Here is a 17,259-nt window from a genome sequence, read left to right as displayed (position 1 = left end):
TAGAACCTAAGTATACTCGTACTTTAGATAAGTACACGTAGAAAGAATGTACGGCTCTTATACATAATTCTTCAACTATCTCACACAAAGCAATACTGTGTTTCTTTTTTATCGGGCGGTGTGTCCTAATCGGTAGGGACCCTGTTTATGATGTGGACCAATTTTATTGGTCCTAGGTCCGAAAAGTCGAATCCGGTAACACCTACTATTAGTGACGATGTTCTATTTTGTATAAGGATATATTTATTGTTTAAAGCCTATGCTATGTCCATGTCCCACTGCTGGGCAAAGGCCTCCTCCTTCGATTTCCACTCGTCCCGGTTATTGAGATACACGTCCAGGTCGTCCCGCCATCTCCGCATGGGCCTGCCAGATCCACGCCCGTCTGTTTAAGGTCTGTTATATTTATTTTACTTATAATTTATCTCTGGCTTAAGGTCCGGCCACACATAGGGCGTTTTGATAGCGTAGCGTTAGCGGAGCGGATGCAAGCGCATTCAGAGCGGATCGCTTTGAAAACGCCCGCTATCTGCTTCGTGCGACGCACCGCCATCATTCCGCTATGCTAATGCTGCGCTTTCAAAACGCGGATGGGTCGACTGGCCGAGCTTTTAGCAAGAGGGGTGCACACTAGAAAAGCGCCATGGTCAGCGGGTACATAAATGGGAAAATTATACCAAAAGTATAACAATGGTGTTGTTAAATTGCGCTATCAAAAGCATCGTTTTCACGCCATTTATGTTAATGTCAGCTTTAATAAGCCGCTAATTCTGGTGATATGTTACGAAATATAAGGCGGTGACATTATTTTAAACGCTGATTCTATTGATTCTCATACATAAAATACAGCTCGATGTTGATAATGACAATGTGACCTTACCCTAAAATTGAAAGATCGATACCCAGCAGTCCTCACATCCGGCAAATCGCACGCACGTGACGCCAGAACTATTTGTTGCTATACTCCATTTACACCGCCCTTGATTTCCGAAATTTTGGGGTAAACTCGTCAATGTATCGGCAAGTCAAATACACGGCCAGTTTGAGTTGACCTCCTTGTTACAATGAAATAAAAGCGGGGGAGTTGCACGTACCTATTCCCTATGCATTTATGGGCTTTGCTAGCGCAGGCGATTAATGTGAAGTTCTCAGTGTAAAAAGTGTAAACTTACGATGAAGTTACACTGCAATATAAATAGTAGATAGTTTGTTTTGTTAGACTAATATTGGCCGGGATATAACCGTGATTACCTTTTTGATTTTGATTTTTATTTAGATCCCGTAATTTCGACGCAGTTGTAGCTTTGTTTTGTTCAATTTGATGTTAAATGAAGTATATATTCTAGTTTTCTTTTAAACCTGAATAATAGGTCTCTATTTCTCCAGGTACATCGATAAATCCTTCTACATCAAACTAGGAAATCCTTGTTTGATGTGAAAAGGATATGTAGGTAATGATAATGTAAGGTTACTAGAAAGGGCCAAGTTGAAAACCGTGGCAGCGTAATATTTCAAACACGGAATTCAAACGGTTACTTACCAGTTTTTCGCTACACCAAGGATAAAAATGCGGAGTTGCCCGATAACTTCCACTAGTTACAGAAGTACCCGTAGATAAAGATTCACGCTAAGCGACTAAAATAAAACCACAGAAGCAGCTGAGATCTTCTCAACTTGGTCGTTTTACACAATAGATATTGGGCACGTGGGAATAGGGAGCTGCCACAATAAGTTTATAGAACTTAATAGCCGCCAAATGTTCATAGCAACAAACAGATGTCTTTAATGCGAAATTAAACTCTTTGTGAACGTAATAAAATTAACGTTGACTGTAAATTTAAGTTAGTCGTTAGGTAAACGTCGGTTAAAGGTGCCGTTATCAATTAATTTTAAAGTTTGTGCGTGATGTTTATTGCCGGGATAGCCTTTTATTTAGGTTACATTCGGGTAACAATGCGATGACAGCTTTTATAATTGTTAGGAATTAAGGCAAAATTGCCTTTCATTTAGAAACTGACTTCTCTATTGCCTCCGGAGGTCAGAATGGTTACTTGTCCGATAACTTTTGGAAATTATTTAGGCATTTGTTTTGTAGCTAGAATTGAAGCGAGACAATTCGGCATATTTGGGGCGACGAAATGTTATGTCACAGTGTCATTCTATGATTTACTTGTATCTTTATATGAATCAACTGACAAAGCGGCTTTATAGCAATCGACAAAGTGGGACGTTTTCCCGTGCACACTTACATTTTTTGCTCTTTTAACAATGTCGCTCTATAACAGATTTTTTGATTTATGAAGTTATCAAAATGATCTCACCAATGGCGGGCTTTGTCTAAATAAGTTTGCCCTTTATTTAGACTCCTTGGGGAATAAATAGGTCGGGGGCAGTCAAGGGATTAAGTGAAGTGTGGGAAGATAACAGTAGTCGTAAAATTACCGTTCGCAAATTATTGTTCCCGGCATTATAGATTTTAGTTCCATTGGGAATCGTTACTATGTACACTTCAAGTAGGTAGGTACCTAAATATTTCTCACCTGTACCAGTGGCCATTACTGTTATCATGAATTAAGAGGTGTTTTTGAGCTACTCTTGATTTTCAGTCCATCATTAGTTTTTGAAAATTTTCTCAGCCAGCAATGTACTGTAAACATGGTTTCGATGACATAGTGCGTTTTCACATTACCCGATCCCATATCGGATGTCGGACCGATATCCCATTATATTTACCTAAGCTGCCATCTTTGATCCTTTGAAACACTTCCTACATCCGATATCGGATCGGATAATGTGAAAACGCACTTAAGGACAACTGTCGACGAGCGTTTAACGCGAAAATTTTTATTTCAATTTCATGTAAAAATTAGGTAGGTATGCTAATTACCGCTGTTTTGGTTTTAATAAAACTTTTCAACGTTAATAAAGACAACTGTCAACAAATTAGTTCAACTACTTTTCTTGCCCATTATACTCTGGATGTAAAAAAACGTAATTCTTTCGCCTCATAAAAGAAGTCGTTTACATTTTAAACGCTCCTTCGTGGTAAATAAAACTAACGAGCAAGAAACAACTCCATTAGATGTTTTTAATTTTATAACACTAATCTACATAAAATTGTTTTAATAAATATGTATACCTTCAGAACGTTTAATGCAAAATCTTGATAATAATTAAAATAAGTAGAGGAGAGGTAGATGTTAAAGTTATTGTTTTACAGGGGGCAAAGTTGTTGTTTAACCGCTCATGCTAATATTGAATCGTGAGGATTGCGAGGGGATCGATAAATGGAATCTTGAGCGTTGCAAGGGTTTCAAGGCACGAAGGTTAAACAAATTTCGCCACCGCGTGAAACACTTTTCAATTGATTGGCTACGGTGAAATATATCAGATCAAACTTGCGAGATAACATCTGTCAACGAATTCAAGTTGAAAAATATCTTTGCGATCTAATTGCCACGACCCATCTGTTCATTAAAATTGAATGAAAGTAAACATTTTATCACAGAATGAACCAAAATGGGAAATTTCAATTTCAGTACAGATGGTGTTTTTTTACGAACTAGTGGTAGTTTATTATGTCAGGTCGAAACTTCGGAGGGCCATCTGTACCTACTGAAAAACGTCGTAATATACACGTAATACGAAAAGGACTTCTGAACTCGTGTCGATTTAAAACACTTCCTTCGATCGTGTTCAATTTATCGCCACTCGTTTCAAATTTCCTTTTTTACGCACTTGTATGGAAATGTACTGTTTCGCTGTCAACAAATGTAAATATACAGTCGTAAAATTATTTCAAATAAACCATTATATATACCTATATTCAAACTTGCCGCCATATGGCCAAAACATTCCGAGCGTGACGTCACCATTAATAATAACTGCCAATTTTGACATCCGTGACGTCATGACCGCGCGGCCATTACAATCGGGACGCAGTTTTAATAAACGCGATTTATGGATGCACGTGTGGAGCTGGCTTTATAAAGCTATGTACACATGTGCGGTTGGAACATTGATTGGTGCGTGTGTTAGGATCGGTGGACTTATTTTGTGTATGAATGAAGCCGTTGTCAATTGTTAACTTATTATTTCTAGCTTAGTGACAATAAGCGACGTAATTATGTAGGTGTTTATCGTATCGGTTTAATTACTTCTGTAATTCTTATTCAATGTGAGGTGCATTAGGGTAATTCCGAAAGTCATCTAATTAAGTACGAAAATTGCATAAAAATCACCATTATTTCCATCATATCAAGATTGGAATTTCCAGAGCATTTCAGTCATTCGGAATTATCCTAATACACCTTACATAATTATTTTCAAGTGATTCCCTGCACACAGGTACCGACAACCGCCCATAAAAACTTAGATCCCCTTCTTAAACTAAACTTCAAAGCATATCAAAAACTTTCCGAACAATAGGTCCCTAACTCCCCGTCAAAGCAAGCGTGTTTGAAGAAAATATTCAAAACCACCTTCGGCTACCCCACGTCTAGGGGTAGCATAGTAAGTAAGACAAATAGTAGCCTAATGTCACTCTCCATCCCTTCAAATACCTCCACTTAAAAGATCACGTCATTTCGTCGCTTCGTTTTGCCGTGAAGGACGGACAAACAGACACACACACTTTCCCATTTATAATATTAGTATGGATTCATATACTTACTGTCTGACCAAACAGAGTAGCAATTAAAAAGTGGCAACATTGTGGTGCTATCCCTTTCCAATCAATATGTGTGAGAAAACAGGACGACACTGCGATGTTGCCACTTTTTAATTTCTAATCTTTTTGGTCAGACTGAAAGCTAAGATTAGAGACGAGAACTTGTAAGCTTGCACAACTTCGCAATTTAAAACGGCCTACATTTTTTTTTCGTTATAAGAAAAGAAAACTTACAGTAAAGTTTTGTACTTATCTGCCAAACTGCACAGCAGTTTGTTAGCAGAAAATTATTCTACCCTCCACCATTCATGTTGAACCACTTATTTTGTATTTCATACAATGATAAAATAATATGTAATTTAAACATGCAAGTATGTCCGACCTAATTAATTATTACGATACTTACCATCAAAGCAAGCGTATTTGATGTACACCACCCCCGCCGGCCACCCTCTCGCAGGGGGGTAGTCTTCCCGAAGCACGAAGCTGCAGTGGTTCACTCCCGTGCACCTGGAAAAAAGAAAAAATATAAATTCGTAAATGAATATGCTAATTTCTTATTAGATAAGTTCAAAGGTACACAGAGAACATAGAACAGATTAGATTAGATTAGATTTCTTTAGTTCATGATAAAAATTACACTATAAATTTGCTACATGTCAAAATTATGTTTATGTTCTCAACATGATCGTCAAAAATTACATAATAAATTCTAAATAAAAACAATTGTGTCTCCCAATAAGGACCGTCATTTACAAAGAAAGAAAATACACATTCGAAGCTAAATAAAATTAATAAATTTAGTTACAATATCATAAAATTATCACAAACACAAAGCAAAAAAATATTATAAACCAGAGAAAAAATTCAAATCCATGTCCTCATTTACAAAGTACAGTGGGTTATCTAACAAAAGGTTTCTCATTTTGCGCTTAAATGCTTCGTCACATGGCTCATTTCTCAGATCGATCGGCAGGTAAGTGCTCGTAGTAAGTAGGGCCGATGACTCGAGGGTTCTTTCTTGAAAGTTCCATGCGATGAGAGACTGTTCTCAGACGCCCTGTAGATCGAAGCTGTTTGCCCGGAAAGTCAATGCGTGCAAATTGGGATTATGTCTAACATACAGCAGTACGTCGAACAGATATTGTGAGTAGTGCGTCATTATACGTTGAGAACCGAAGAGCAGGTAACAAGGGACCTGTCTCCTACACCGGCAAGTGTACCTACACATGAACATGGACTCTTTTAGACCTCGCAAGCGATATTTAATAGGCTGATTGAATTGGATGTAACCTCAACAGTCCGCGATTTGTCTAAAATCAAACATATACCTAACACCTAACTCTGTTGTATGTACCTACAAAATTCATAAATATTTACCTAGTTGTTGATAAAATAAAAAATAAAATCATCAAACAATCCCCTTGCAACCCCTTGAGTTGCAAGCGTCTATAGGTTAAGGTGACCGTTTTCCATCATGCCATAAATTAAATATAACAAGATCATACCATCCCATACATTAAAATGCGACCGCCTACGAACGCGCTTACACTTCACCACACATAGATGGCGCCACAGAAAATGCCTTGTTGCCACCGATTATTTGTAGTTTGGCATTAAGTGTCAATTCCGAGCCGTAAATCTATGTCAAAAGTGACACTTAACGCCATCTACAAGTATAATCGAAAGCTACAAGACTATGTGTGGTGGAGTGTAAGCGCGGTCTTAGGCGGTCGCATTTTAATGTATGGGATGGTATAATCTTGTTATATTTAATTTATGATCATGCGGATACCTGTTTGCCACCGAGGTGGTATAAAAAAACAATATCAACCTAATATTTATTTGGATAACAACAGAGTAACGAAGACTAGTAATCAGTAATCATAAGATAAGATAAGATAAGATAAGATAAGATAAGATGCTTTATTTGTTAACATGAGTAAATTAAATTTAAGATGTTGTATACAGGGTAATAGTCCTTCATGATGAGCCTCTCGGCGTATAAATGCTTATTCTATAAACATAACATTGCCTATAAATTGTATATAAATATGTGAATGTAAAACCTGACAATGTATAATCAATACTGAATAAAGAATATGAATATGAAAATACATTTTATACTCTCAAAAATAATGGTTATTGTATTCCCCAACCAGTTTGTCGTTATTTCTTATTTCGAAACGACGCATTACCACTTAAGTTAACGTCTTATTGATATAACAGCATCACTTAATCTCATTAGGTGCATTCTCCTAAATACAGATAAACAAAGTCAAAAGGCCCGCTTGGAGTCGTAAAAACTTAAACATTACTGTAAACACGCATTTTAAAACCATAGTTGGAGTATAAACCTTAATCTATTGATGTTAGGATTACAAAATCGAGACAGAGAAGGAATGCCTCGATTTAACAACAATACCTTCCAATTAAGACGTAAGTAAAGGGAAGACCGATTCTAAAAGGGTTTTTCATACATATTTATACATAAACATAACATACAAACACATTTAATAGTTAAAAACACAGTAGGTATAAATAATAGTTTACCATTTAATGGGACCTGCGCTGGCCCCGTAGCCCAATGACATTTCTGCTACGCCAAACGCCGCAGAAATGCAGTCTGGCTCTGTCGCGCCAATACGCAAGAGCGATAGAGATAGATAGCTACGAAAAAAAAAATATCGTGAGCGTTTTGTGAGCTTTTGTGCATTCGGCTACGCACTAGAACTTTTTTATCGAACCCGGGACCGCGGCTTAGCAGGCAGGGTCACTACCAACTATGCCAGACCGGTCGCAATTTGTGAGTGTGCACGGGAAAACGTCTCACTTTGTTGATTGCTATAAAGCCTCTATGTCAGTTTATTCATATAAAGATACAAGTAAATCTCGCCTTAATGGTAACTGATAAAGTCGGACGTTTTTTAACACACTCACATTTGTGGGCCACGGACGTACGTGCTTCAGGTGCACGCTCAATATTATAAATAAATAAATAAATATTATAGGACATTCTTACACAGATTGACTGAGTCCCACTGTAAGCTCAAGAAGGCTTGTGTTGTGGGTACTCAGACAACGATATATATAATATATAAATACTTATATACATAGAAGAACATCCAAGACTCAGGAACAAATATCTGTGTGCATCACACAAATAAATGCCCTTACCGGGATTCGAACACGGGACCGCGGCTTAGCAGGCACTACCGACTACGCCAGACCGGTCGTCAAATATTATTTCGCCGAAGTCGAATACACAGAAATCTGCCTCTTCTCAACCCGCTCAACGGATGAACGCTTAATATTATTTCATTATCCCCATTATCATAACAAAACGATTACACAGTTGCGTGACTTCCAAAGCCTCAACTTTCGCCGCTAATTTTCTACCTGAGCTTTATAATGGATCAACTTTCCTTTGATAACTTTGAATCCTTGGCAACTGCCGTTGGAAATATTTGAGTACTAAGGTACTGGACACACCAAAAGCCATAATGGCTATAATTATTTTTAATTTAATTTATTTATTGCATTAGGTAACAAATTACCAATTTTATATACATTCAAATCACATACACATACACATTTAAAAGTAACAATCACAGAAACAAATATATCTAAAACACTGATTTAAACTTTCACGATTATTACACATCATTATTTTTAAAATCGGGACTTAATCGCGTATAACTACATATTAAATTGACCTCCAACGTTTCAAGGACGGCGTTGTCCCCGTGGTCTCGGAGAAGACAAATGACATCAACACCTTCTGACAGCCGCGCGAGTTTTTCGAACTACCCGCACTTGGTTTTGATTATCAACTTGAACTGTTTGCGCACTAGGGATAGGGATAGGGGGGGGGGGGTTGTAGGGATGTTGTTTCAAGCCAGTCTTCTCCGAGACCACGGGGACAACGCCGTCCTTGAAACGTTGGAGGTCAGTTTAATATGTAGTTATACGCGATTAAGTCCCGATTTTAAAAATAATGACAAATATATCTAATTATTAGAATTAAAATTACAAAGAAAAAACAATGAGACAAACACAAAATAAATATTTCATTAATTAATTAGGTAGGTACATACATTACATTGCATTGCATTGGGCTATGAGCTATTGCTATTGAGAGAATACGGCAAGATCGGACAGTCAAAAGGGCCTACTTGGCGAGACCGAATGGACGCCGTCCTGCTGGTCACCCAAAATATCGTTGGACGGATAAAGTGGAGGTAGACCTCCGTGAGCTCGGCGTCGGCGAAAGCTGGCGCGATAAAGCTAGGAACATACTACGCGGACGTCGCGCGACCGCGACCGATCAGTGTGCACGGTCTTCGGGACGTGGCTTCGGCTGACCAAAACATCCAGCGAGCCAGATTTCGATCGGACGTCCGTGCGCTCAAGACCACGTCCACGACCGACGACCGATAGTTTGCACGGTTAAGTGTATATTTATTGTCTAGATCCGCGTCCGCGGTCGCGCGACGGCGGACGTCCGTGTAATATGTTCCGAGAAAAGTAGCGTGCTCTTGTGTTGGAGGCCAAAACTCAGTTTGGGTTATGGCGCCAGCTAAGTAAGTATGAGCTATCGGCAATAGAAACGAACAATAACCTAACCACAGAATTAAAATTTTGAAAAAACCCCCGACCCCGACATAGTGGAGCGATTTCCACGAACCCTCCCGACTAACTCAGCTTTCAGACAAAAAAACTAAATCTAAATCGGTTCATCCGTTCGGGAGCTACGATGACACAGTCAGACACACACACAGACAGACAGACAAACAGACAGACAGACAGACAGACGGACAGACAGACACGTCTACTACATGTATACGTCGACTATATGTATGTGACGTTATCTGGGTAAAGGGACCTTATATATTGTCGATGGCGCTTACGGCGTTATGAACGATGTTCGTATACAAATACGACGCCGCGGGACGTAAGCGCCACCGACAATGACGTCCCTTTACCCAGGGTAAAGCCGCACAACGGCACATATTTTCTTCGTTTCTACCGCCGATAGCTTATCACTTGCTTTTGGTGGGACCAGTGCCTAATACATAGTAGAATTAATGATAAAAGCTTAAGGTGAAACGATTCGGGAAGTTAATAGCCAAGTTCGTGAAGGAATTTGACTTACAAAAGGTATATTAAATTAAGGATTCCGTTTAAAGTAATTTAACTAGGTTCTTTACGTATAATAGGTGTATAAATAAAATGAAAGATTAAATTTAGTCAACATTTTTAACTAATTTGACTCAAATGAAAGTAAAGAAATGTTTGCTACCTGCACAAAACGTCCCGAAACCTATGCCCAGAATAAAACAAAGATTTTCGCTATCGCTCGGTTATTAAATCTTAACTGCCGAACAATATGAACACAAAAGCGTCGTTAGATTAACATAATCTGCATACAAAATAATTACTTTGCGCCCAAAATAATAATTATGTTATCATTAGTGACAACCCTACCATAAATTACAGATCTACCGTTTTGTTTCCGCAGTGGCAACCCTAGCATAGCAGACACAAGTATTTAATAAAGACTGGAAATGCATAGAAATTAAATGATCTAAACGTTAGCGTGTAGGATAGAGCCACTCGACTTGGTTCTAATGGTACACATTTTAATTGTACATAGGCTACATTTTCATAAATGTATAAATAATATCCCACCAAAAACATTATGTAAAACACTAGCCAAGTCTCGATGGAGCTGCTTGTTTTTCTCTAAAAATAAGTTGAAGTTGAAGGGTACAAAACCAGGTGCTCCATGACACCATTGCACCAATATGTTGCCAGAGGTTCACTATTATCTGGCAGAAACTTTTTACGCATATATTTGATTCGTATAATAGTTTTTGGCAGAAGTCATGTTTGGCAGAAACACCTTACGCAGAATATGCTTTGGCACAAATCATTTCGCAGATTTTTGTAATACCGAATCGTCTGTTGTCATAATGTTGATGAGCATAATAGTCTTCTAGTCGAACAATACGTTTGCAGATAATATTTGTGCATAATATTTAGGCGGCATAAAGTTGTATAAGCTATTTGATAGCGAGTTGGATGTGTTGGGGATGCAAGATACCTAACACTCCTCCTCGCTTCGCTCGTCGTCGTACCTAACGGTGACTCTGGGACAGTTTTTCTTTTCTGATAGCTAGTAATAATTCTGCTAATGTAATATTATGCTATAAGATTATTATGGTACATACAATTATGCTAAACCAAAGTCGACCAAAGTAATGTTCTGTAAAACAATATTCTGCCAAATGTATCTTATGCGTGGTAGTAATAATGCCAACTAAGTTTTCTGCAAAATTACCATTCGACCGAAAGTGTTTCTGCGAAACATGTTATGCGAAGTGTGTTTCGGACTAAAATTATTCTGCCAGATGAGGGTAACCCGTTGCCAGAACCACTATCCTGCAACGGCTAAGTATACTTATAAAGAAATCGCAGTAAGGAAAGACTTGGCACGACTTTGTCTAGATTTCACTACTTTTTAGAGATAAACAAGTAGCTCCATCGAGACTTGGCTAGTTTTTTACAGAATGTTTTTGGTGGGATTTCACTTCTTTTTGTAGAAACGTGGGCATGAAATGAAGCGGCCCACCAAGTTGAATATTTTTTGTAAAGGCGATCCTCGATTATCCTAGTTTTTATAGTTTTCCCTTTATGTGGCCATTAAACCCTAACTCTGTACCAAATTTTAGCTCTCTGAGTTTATGGAAAGTACTAGTTCTATTCTGATGATCGTGAGTGAGTGAGTGTTATAAATGCGAAACTTTTGCGATCGCTTAACTTCGGAACTAAATGACCTACATACTTGAAATTTTGGATTTTAAGTATGTATATAAAATTCTGCGTTCTGTTCTGGTCTTATTCAGAGGTTCTCAAATAGGGGCCTGAAAATGCGGCGAAATGGTTGCATTAAAGGATGGTACGGCAGTGTTTGCTTCGCACTCGACTTGGCGGGGGCACTACCGTGCCCCCTGATATACTCAGAGTTAAAAAAAGGATTTTTTTAAATCAAATTATTTTCAAGCTCGCATAAAGTGCGATAACGGCTTGTGAATATATTACGTTTAGTCAGCATTGCAATTGATATTACAGTGAACAGTTGAACAGTATGAAGAACATCTACAGTCGTTATTATGTCTACCCGTCTCTGTCACTTCGGGCGAAATTACAGAGATATCATCAGCTAATTTCCAGCTACCGCCGGTTTCCGCTCACCGTTCCCGGCGCGTCCACACCTTGCATTTTAGGGAGAGCTTCTCGTAAATATCATACAGGAATAAGTATGGGGAGAGTTGCAACTCCATACATCAGTAAATGCGAGTTATTTGTATAGACATAGTTAAGTGACATAATGTGTAATCACAATGCATAGACTGCCATCTCACGGCACAGGCTTAAAACTTTTGAACCTCAGTATTGACAATTTGACCCATATTCTTAGCTTGATATGTGTTAAAATGTCAAATATTAATATTAGCGCCATCTAGCCGAGCGTTCCCCAAAGGTGTAACGCCATCTAGGCCACCGTACCTTTTCCTCTCGGGCTTTGAGGTACGTTTTTTCTTAGACTTCGGGTTAAAGAATCATTTATTTCTCAAAAAGAAATTTACATTTCACTTATATGAGAAACACTTTGCTATTAATACAATTTGATGAATAAATTCACATCGTAGATAAGTTTTTAAATTTTACAAGTGTTTGCTTCAACAAACTATGCATTATTATAATTATTAGAATAGAAGACATTAAAGTACTAAGTTAAGAGGTTTATACTTAAATATTAGCATGCACTAAAATTACACTTTATCCATCTATACGGAGTTACATATGTCTTTGGTGACATCTAGCGACAATCACGCGACAATCACTCGTAAATTATCAGTACTGCTACTTGTCAATAGATGTCGCGACGAACGAAAAGTCTAATGCTCAATTTTTCGCTAATATTACAATAGTATTAATCAGTATTCTGTTTTCAATTCCTTCTGCTTGTAATATAATATGTTGTAAATTGTGCTAATATTAATTTTTTGGCAGACGAGACACTGTTTGCCACCTAGTATCGAGCTTGACAAATTTGACGCGTGATTGTCGCTAGATGTCACTTAACTATGCCTATACAAATAACCCGCGTTTACTGATGTATGGAGTTACAACACTTACAACTTTTCCCTTACTTATTTTTCTATGGAAAATATCTATACACTAGCTTTGACCCACGGCGTCACTCGCCTTAAATTCGAAAATTGCGGAATGCCTCAAACAAACTTCCACCCGCGCTGTCCCTGTTACACCATGTTATATAACATTAATAAAAGCTAAGTGTGGGAGTACCATATGGAGATTGTTTTTAGGCCGCAAACAGTTCTTTCGTTCACTACGCATTTAGTCTGATCACTGACTTACGCCGTTTCGACGGTCGCTGGTCGCGCGACGGCGATGCGACGCATATTTGATATGGAAGTCTGATCGACTCTTATTAGACACGGCAAACACACGCGCGGCGCGTGGCGACAGGATAAGGGTCGCCATGTACAGTTTGGAGGAATATCAATAAAATACGGAGCTCGATTTTGTTTATTGTTGAAACCCAACTTACAGACTACTCAATACATGGATGATACACATATTATATATTTATAGATACACTCATACACCACACCAAAAAGGTACATAAGGAACCCTTATGGTGCCGCTCTGTCCGTCTGTCTGTATGTCACATTACTTAATATCTCGAGAACTACTTATGCTATCCATATGAAAGGAATATCTATTTAATAAGTTCTCAGACAGTTATGGAATATGTATAGATAGAATCTTGGCTCGACAAGATTTTTATCGAGTTTTATTCAAATTAATGAATATTTCCCCCATTTCCGTGTTTTACCTGTAATAAAATATTTACAAATTGGATGGATGACTTAGCTTTTATTTTAATTGAAGTAAGCAGAAGTTGATGGCTGTTTTTGAAAATGTACCTATTAATAAAAGTGATTTGAAGAACATTAGTAACAAAACAGTCAAATGTCACAGTTTCGTTTTCTTTCAACCCCTTATTTGCCAAGAGTGGCACTGAAGCTTTAGTAGTTTCATGTGTTCTGCCTACCCCTTTATGGGATACAGGCGTGATTGTATGTATGTATGTATGTAGTAACAAAAATAACGAAGAAAAATGTTTGACCTTTACTAAAATTAAATCAGTTACTAGGTATTTATTTTTGGTTTAATGTCGAGTGACCAACTTGCTAACCCTTCCAACTCTTCCAAGCTTAATCATAGCACTTTGATAATTTGATTATTTATTACACATATTTACCCCCTTATTCATAAACGTTCACTAAAGTTATCAAGCCGATAAAGTTCGTTTTTCCCTTTCTATCACACCAATACGTGGGAAAGGGACAAACGAACTTTATCGGCTTGATAACTTTAGTGAACATTCATGAATAAGGGGGGGGGGATATTATACAATGTCTCAAATTAAGCTTTTTTCTTTAAACGCCCACTGATTTTACCCGATAATAAAGGTATCTACACAAGTGAATAACCCACATAGAAATACGTACTTATAAGTTTATTTTTGTATCATCATGCTCTTTGCGTTATCCCGGTATTTGCCACGGCTCATGGGAGCCTGGGATCCGCTTTGACAACTAATCCCAAGGTTTGGCGCAGACAGGCAGGCAGTTTTTACGAAAGCGACTGCCATCTGACTTACCAACCCGAAGGGTAAACTAGACCTTATTGGAATTAGTCCGGTTTCCTCACAATGATTTCCTTCACCGAAAAGCGACTGGCAAATATCAAATGACATTTTGCACATAAATTCCGAAAAACTCATTGGTGCGAGCTCAACCCGCGACCTCCGGAACGAAAGTCGCACGTACTCACCGCTAGTCTAACAGCGCTTGTATATTGAAAAAAAAAACCTCAATAACGGTCACAACTTCACAAGCTAAAGGTACCAGAACAATTTATTCGAATTGAATGTTAATGTTACTAATCGCATTTTTATTGAAAACAGTATATAATCAATTATTGATAAGATCTCCTGCCACCCCACACCAAACACCTGGCAATCGCCCCGAGTCTTTATATCGGTTTGGTTCGAACCATATGTACAAGAATTCACTGCGATACGATACCTAGTCCAGCCAGCCAGATGGTCAGCCAGTGTCCAAAATGTCGATTATTTACTAATACTTAGAACAAATTAAATTATCCTCATAGAAAATATATATGACATTTATTTCAGTTTATAGTTAAAATAGTAGTGTGTCTACTAAAAATACAAATTAAATTATTTTCTATGAGGATAATTTAATTTGTTCTAAGAATTAGCATGGCTGCGCCATCTCTCTTCGCTAACTCGTAATCACATGAGTTGATTCAGTTAGGAGATCGATGTTTCGGTTCTATCTCAGAGATGGCAGGGGGCGCCTTGGCCTTCGGAAATTCGACCCTTGCCACCGTGACCGAATGGCCGAGTTTTGAGGCATCCGTCGCGATAACGGAGGACGCTGGTTCGAATCCAGCTTTGGACAAGGCCTTGGTCATTTTTTCTTTGTATATGACATTTATTTCAGTTTATATTTACTAATAATCGGCATCTTATTAACCCCCGACGCAAAAGCGACGGGGAACTTATCGTACTGATTTCAAAGTAAAATTTTGTCAAAAACTTCGGAAAATTTCTATACTTTGTATGGACGTTTGTATGGATGGAAACTTTCCATTTCACAAATTTTAATTCCCTTTATTTTTCGTGAAAGAAATTTAAGATTTTTTTGGAAAGTTTCCGCAACTTGCACATCACTATTTTGACGTGTCTGCCTGTCTGTCTACAAGTATCTATGGCATGGTAGCTTTCGAACGGATGAACCATCAACTTATGTTTTTTTTTGTTTGAAAGCTGAATTAGTCGGGAGTTTTTTTTATCTATTTTCGATGTTTTTATGTTTGATAAAAATCGGTCCAAAATGTGGGGGGGGGGGGTTGTTTTGTCAGTATTTTGGTTAGAAAAATGACACTTTGAATCAGAATGAATCGGTATCGTGTCGTTGTCCTATCCTAAAAGAATTTGTTCGAATTGGGCCATTTATACAATAGCATGGTCGGACAAATTGGTAATATTTATAACCGTTAATCGGTTGTAAAAATAAATAGGACTTATTTAGTTTATTGCTCAATCGCTTCCTCACTTCTCTTATCCATAAGGTACAGCATTTGTAACTAATTCAATTTATTACACTATGATGTTGAGTTCTACATGTTTCCACTGAACACGCCTACCATATATAATCAATGGACACTCTATTCAATAATGCAAACATTGTAAAACATGGACCAGTTACATTTGTCCCCCAGTCGAGATTTGCCCGCTGTATCTTAGTTACCTATATTGATCTTTAGACACCGTTCTAAAAACTTAAAATTAGATTGCAGAAGTTCGTTGGCGGAGTCTTTAATTAAAAGGAAAGTTTTGTTTTGTCTAAAGAGAATTGAAAATATTAGGTATGTCGATTGTTTGCCTTATTTCGCTTCATCATAAAACTCTGGAAGAACCTACAAATCGTTATTCTAACACAGAAAGACAAATTCCCCAGTCCCTATCGTACAATACATACATATACATGCATAGATATGATCACGCCTGTATTCCGTAAAGGGGTAGGCAGAGCACATGAACTACTAAGTTTCAGTTGCCTGCCTACCTACTTACAAATAGTGCGAAAAGGACGGCCTGACGTCATATCGTTTATCACGCGACCGTCCTTGCCTGCTTGGCTTTCATACGAACGAATGCTCGCTTAGAACTGTTCAGGGTGCGTAGCCGAATGGTACAAACGCTCACGAAACGAAACGCTAGTAGATATTATATCTCTTTCGCTCTTGCGTATTGGCGCGACAGAGCTAGACTACCTTTCAAGGCGTTTCGTTTTCGTTTCGCGTCGGAGAAATGCCATTCGACGCTCGCGGTGGCCAGCCTTCCTAGTATTTGCACTGATATAAGCGCGGGCGCTCGCCGTGCCCGATCAGTATCGACCAAGTAACAGACCCGAAAGCAGCGCGTGTTTTTCGCACAATTGCTCCACCTGTAAACAAAAAGCTCAAATTTAAAAACGAAACGATGAGCGGCTAGGTAGATATCATACTCTCTATCGCGCTTGCGTATTGGCGCGACAGAGCCAGCGGCGTATCGCTTTCGTTTGGCGTCGGAGAAATGCCATTCGGCTACGGGGCCTGAACACAAAGTGAAAACGCAGCTTGCCGTGTTTGTTCCAATTACGTCTAGTCTAGGTCTTGTATTAACGAGCGATTGACCCAAATCCCGCTCCAATATCCCCGATGAAGTCAAGAACGATTGCCTGCGCTGCGCCTACACGTTACTGCCAAATCCAATCTACTGTACAAGTGCCTAAGTGATCTACATATAATTGTAGGTCTCTAACCTTGACCGCTGGCAGCTCGGTCGCTGGCGGTCCAGATGGTGTAGCGGTTTATCACGTCAGTCGCGTTAACTGCACGGGAAGCATGGTCGCGCGATA

The 17,259-nt window shown here is 38.5% G+C and overlaps 1 protein-coding gene across 1 annotated transcript in view; it reads right to left on the bottom strand.

Annotated features, from left to right (window-relative positions):
* LOC125227624 overlaps positions 1 to 17,259 on the bottom strand; it is a 238,252-nt gene that overhangs the window by 124,254 nt on the left and 96,739 nt on the right. The window contains exon 3 of the mRNA XM_048131980.1: positions 5,076 to 5,179. Coding sequence (XP_047987937.1) covers positions 5,076 to 5,179 — 104 coding nt within the window. The remainder of the gene's footprint in view (positions 1 to 5,075; positions 5,180 to 17,259) is intronic.

This window comes from Leguminivora glycinivorella, chromosome 6, assembly GCF_023078275.1.
Source record: "Leguminivora glycinivorella isolate SPB_JAAS2020 chromosome 6, LegGlyc_1.1, whole genome shotgun sequence".
Taxonomy (NCBI): Eukaryota; Metazoa; Arthropoda; class Insecta; order Lepidoptera; family Tortricidae; genus Leguminivora; species Leguminivora glycinivorella.
This window is presented reverse-complemented; position numbering and strand designations above follow the sequence as displayed.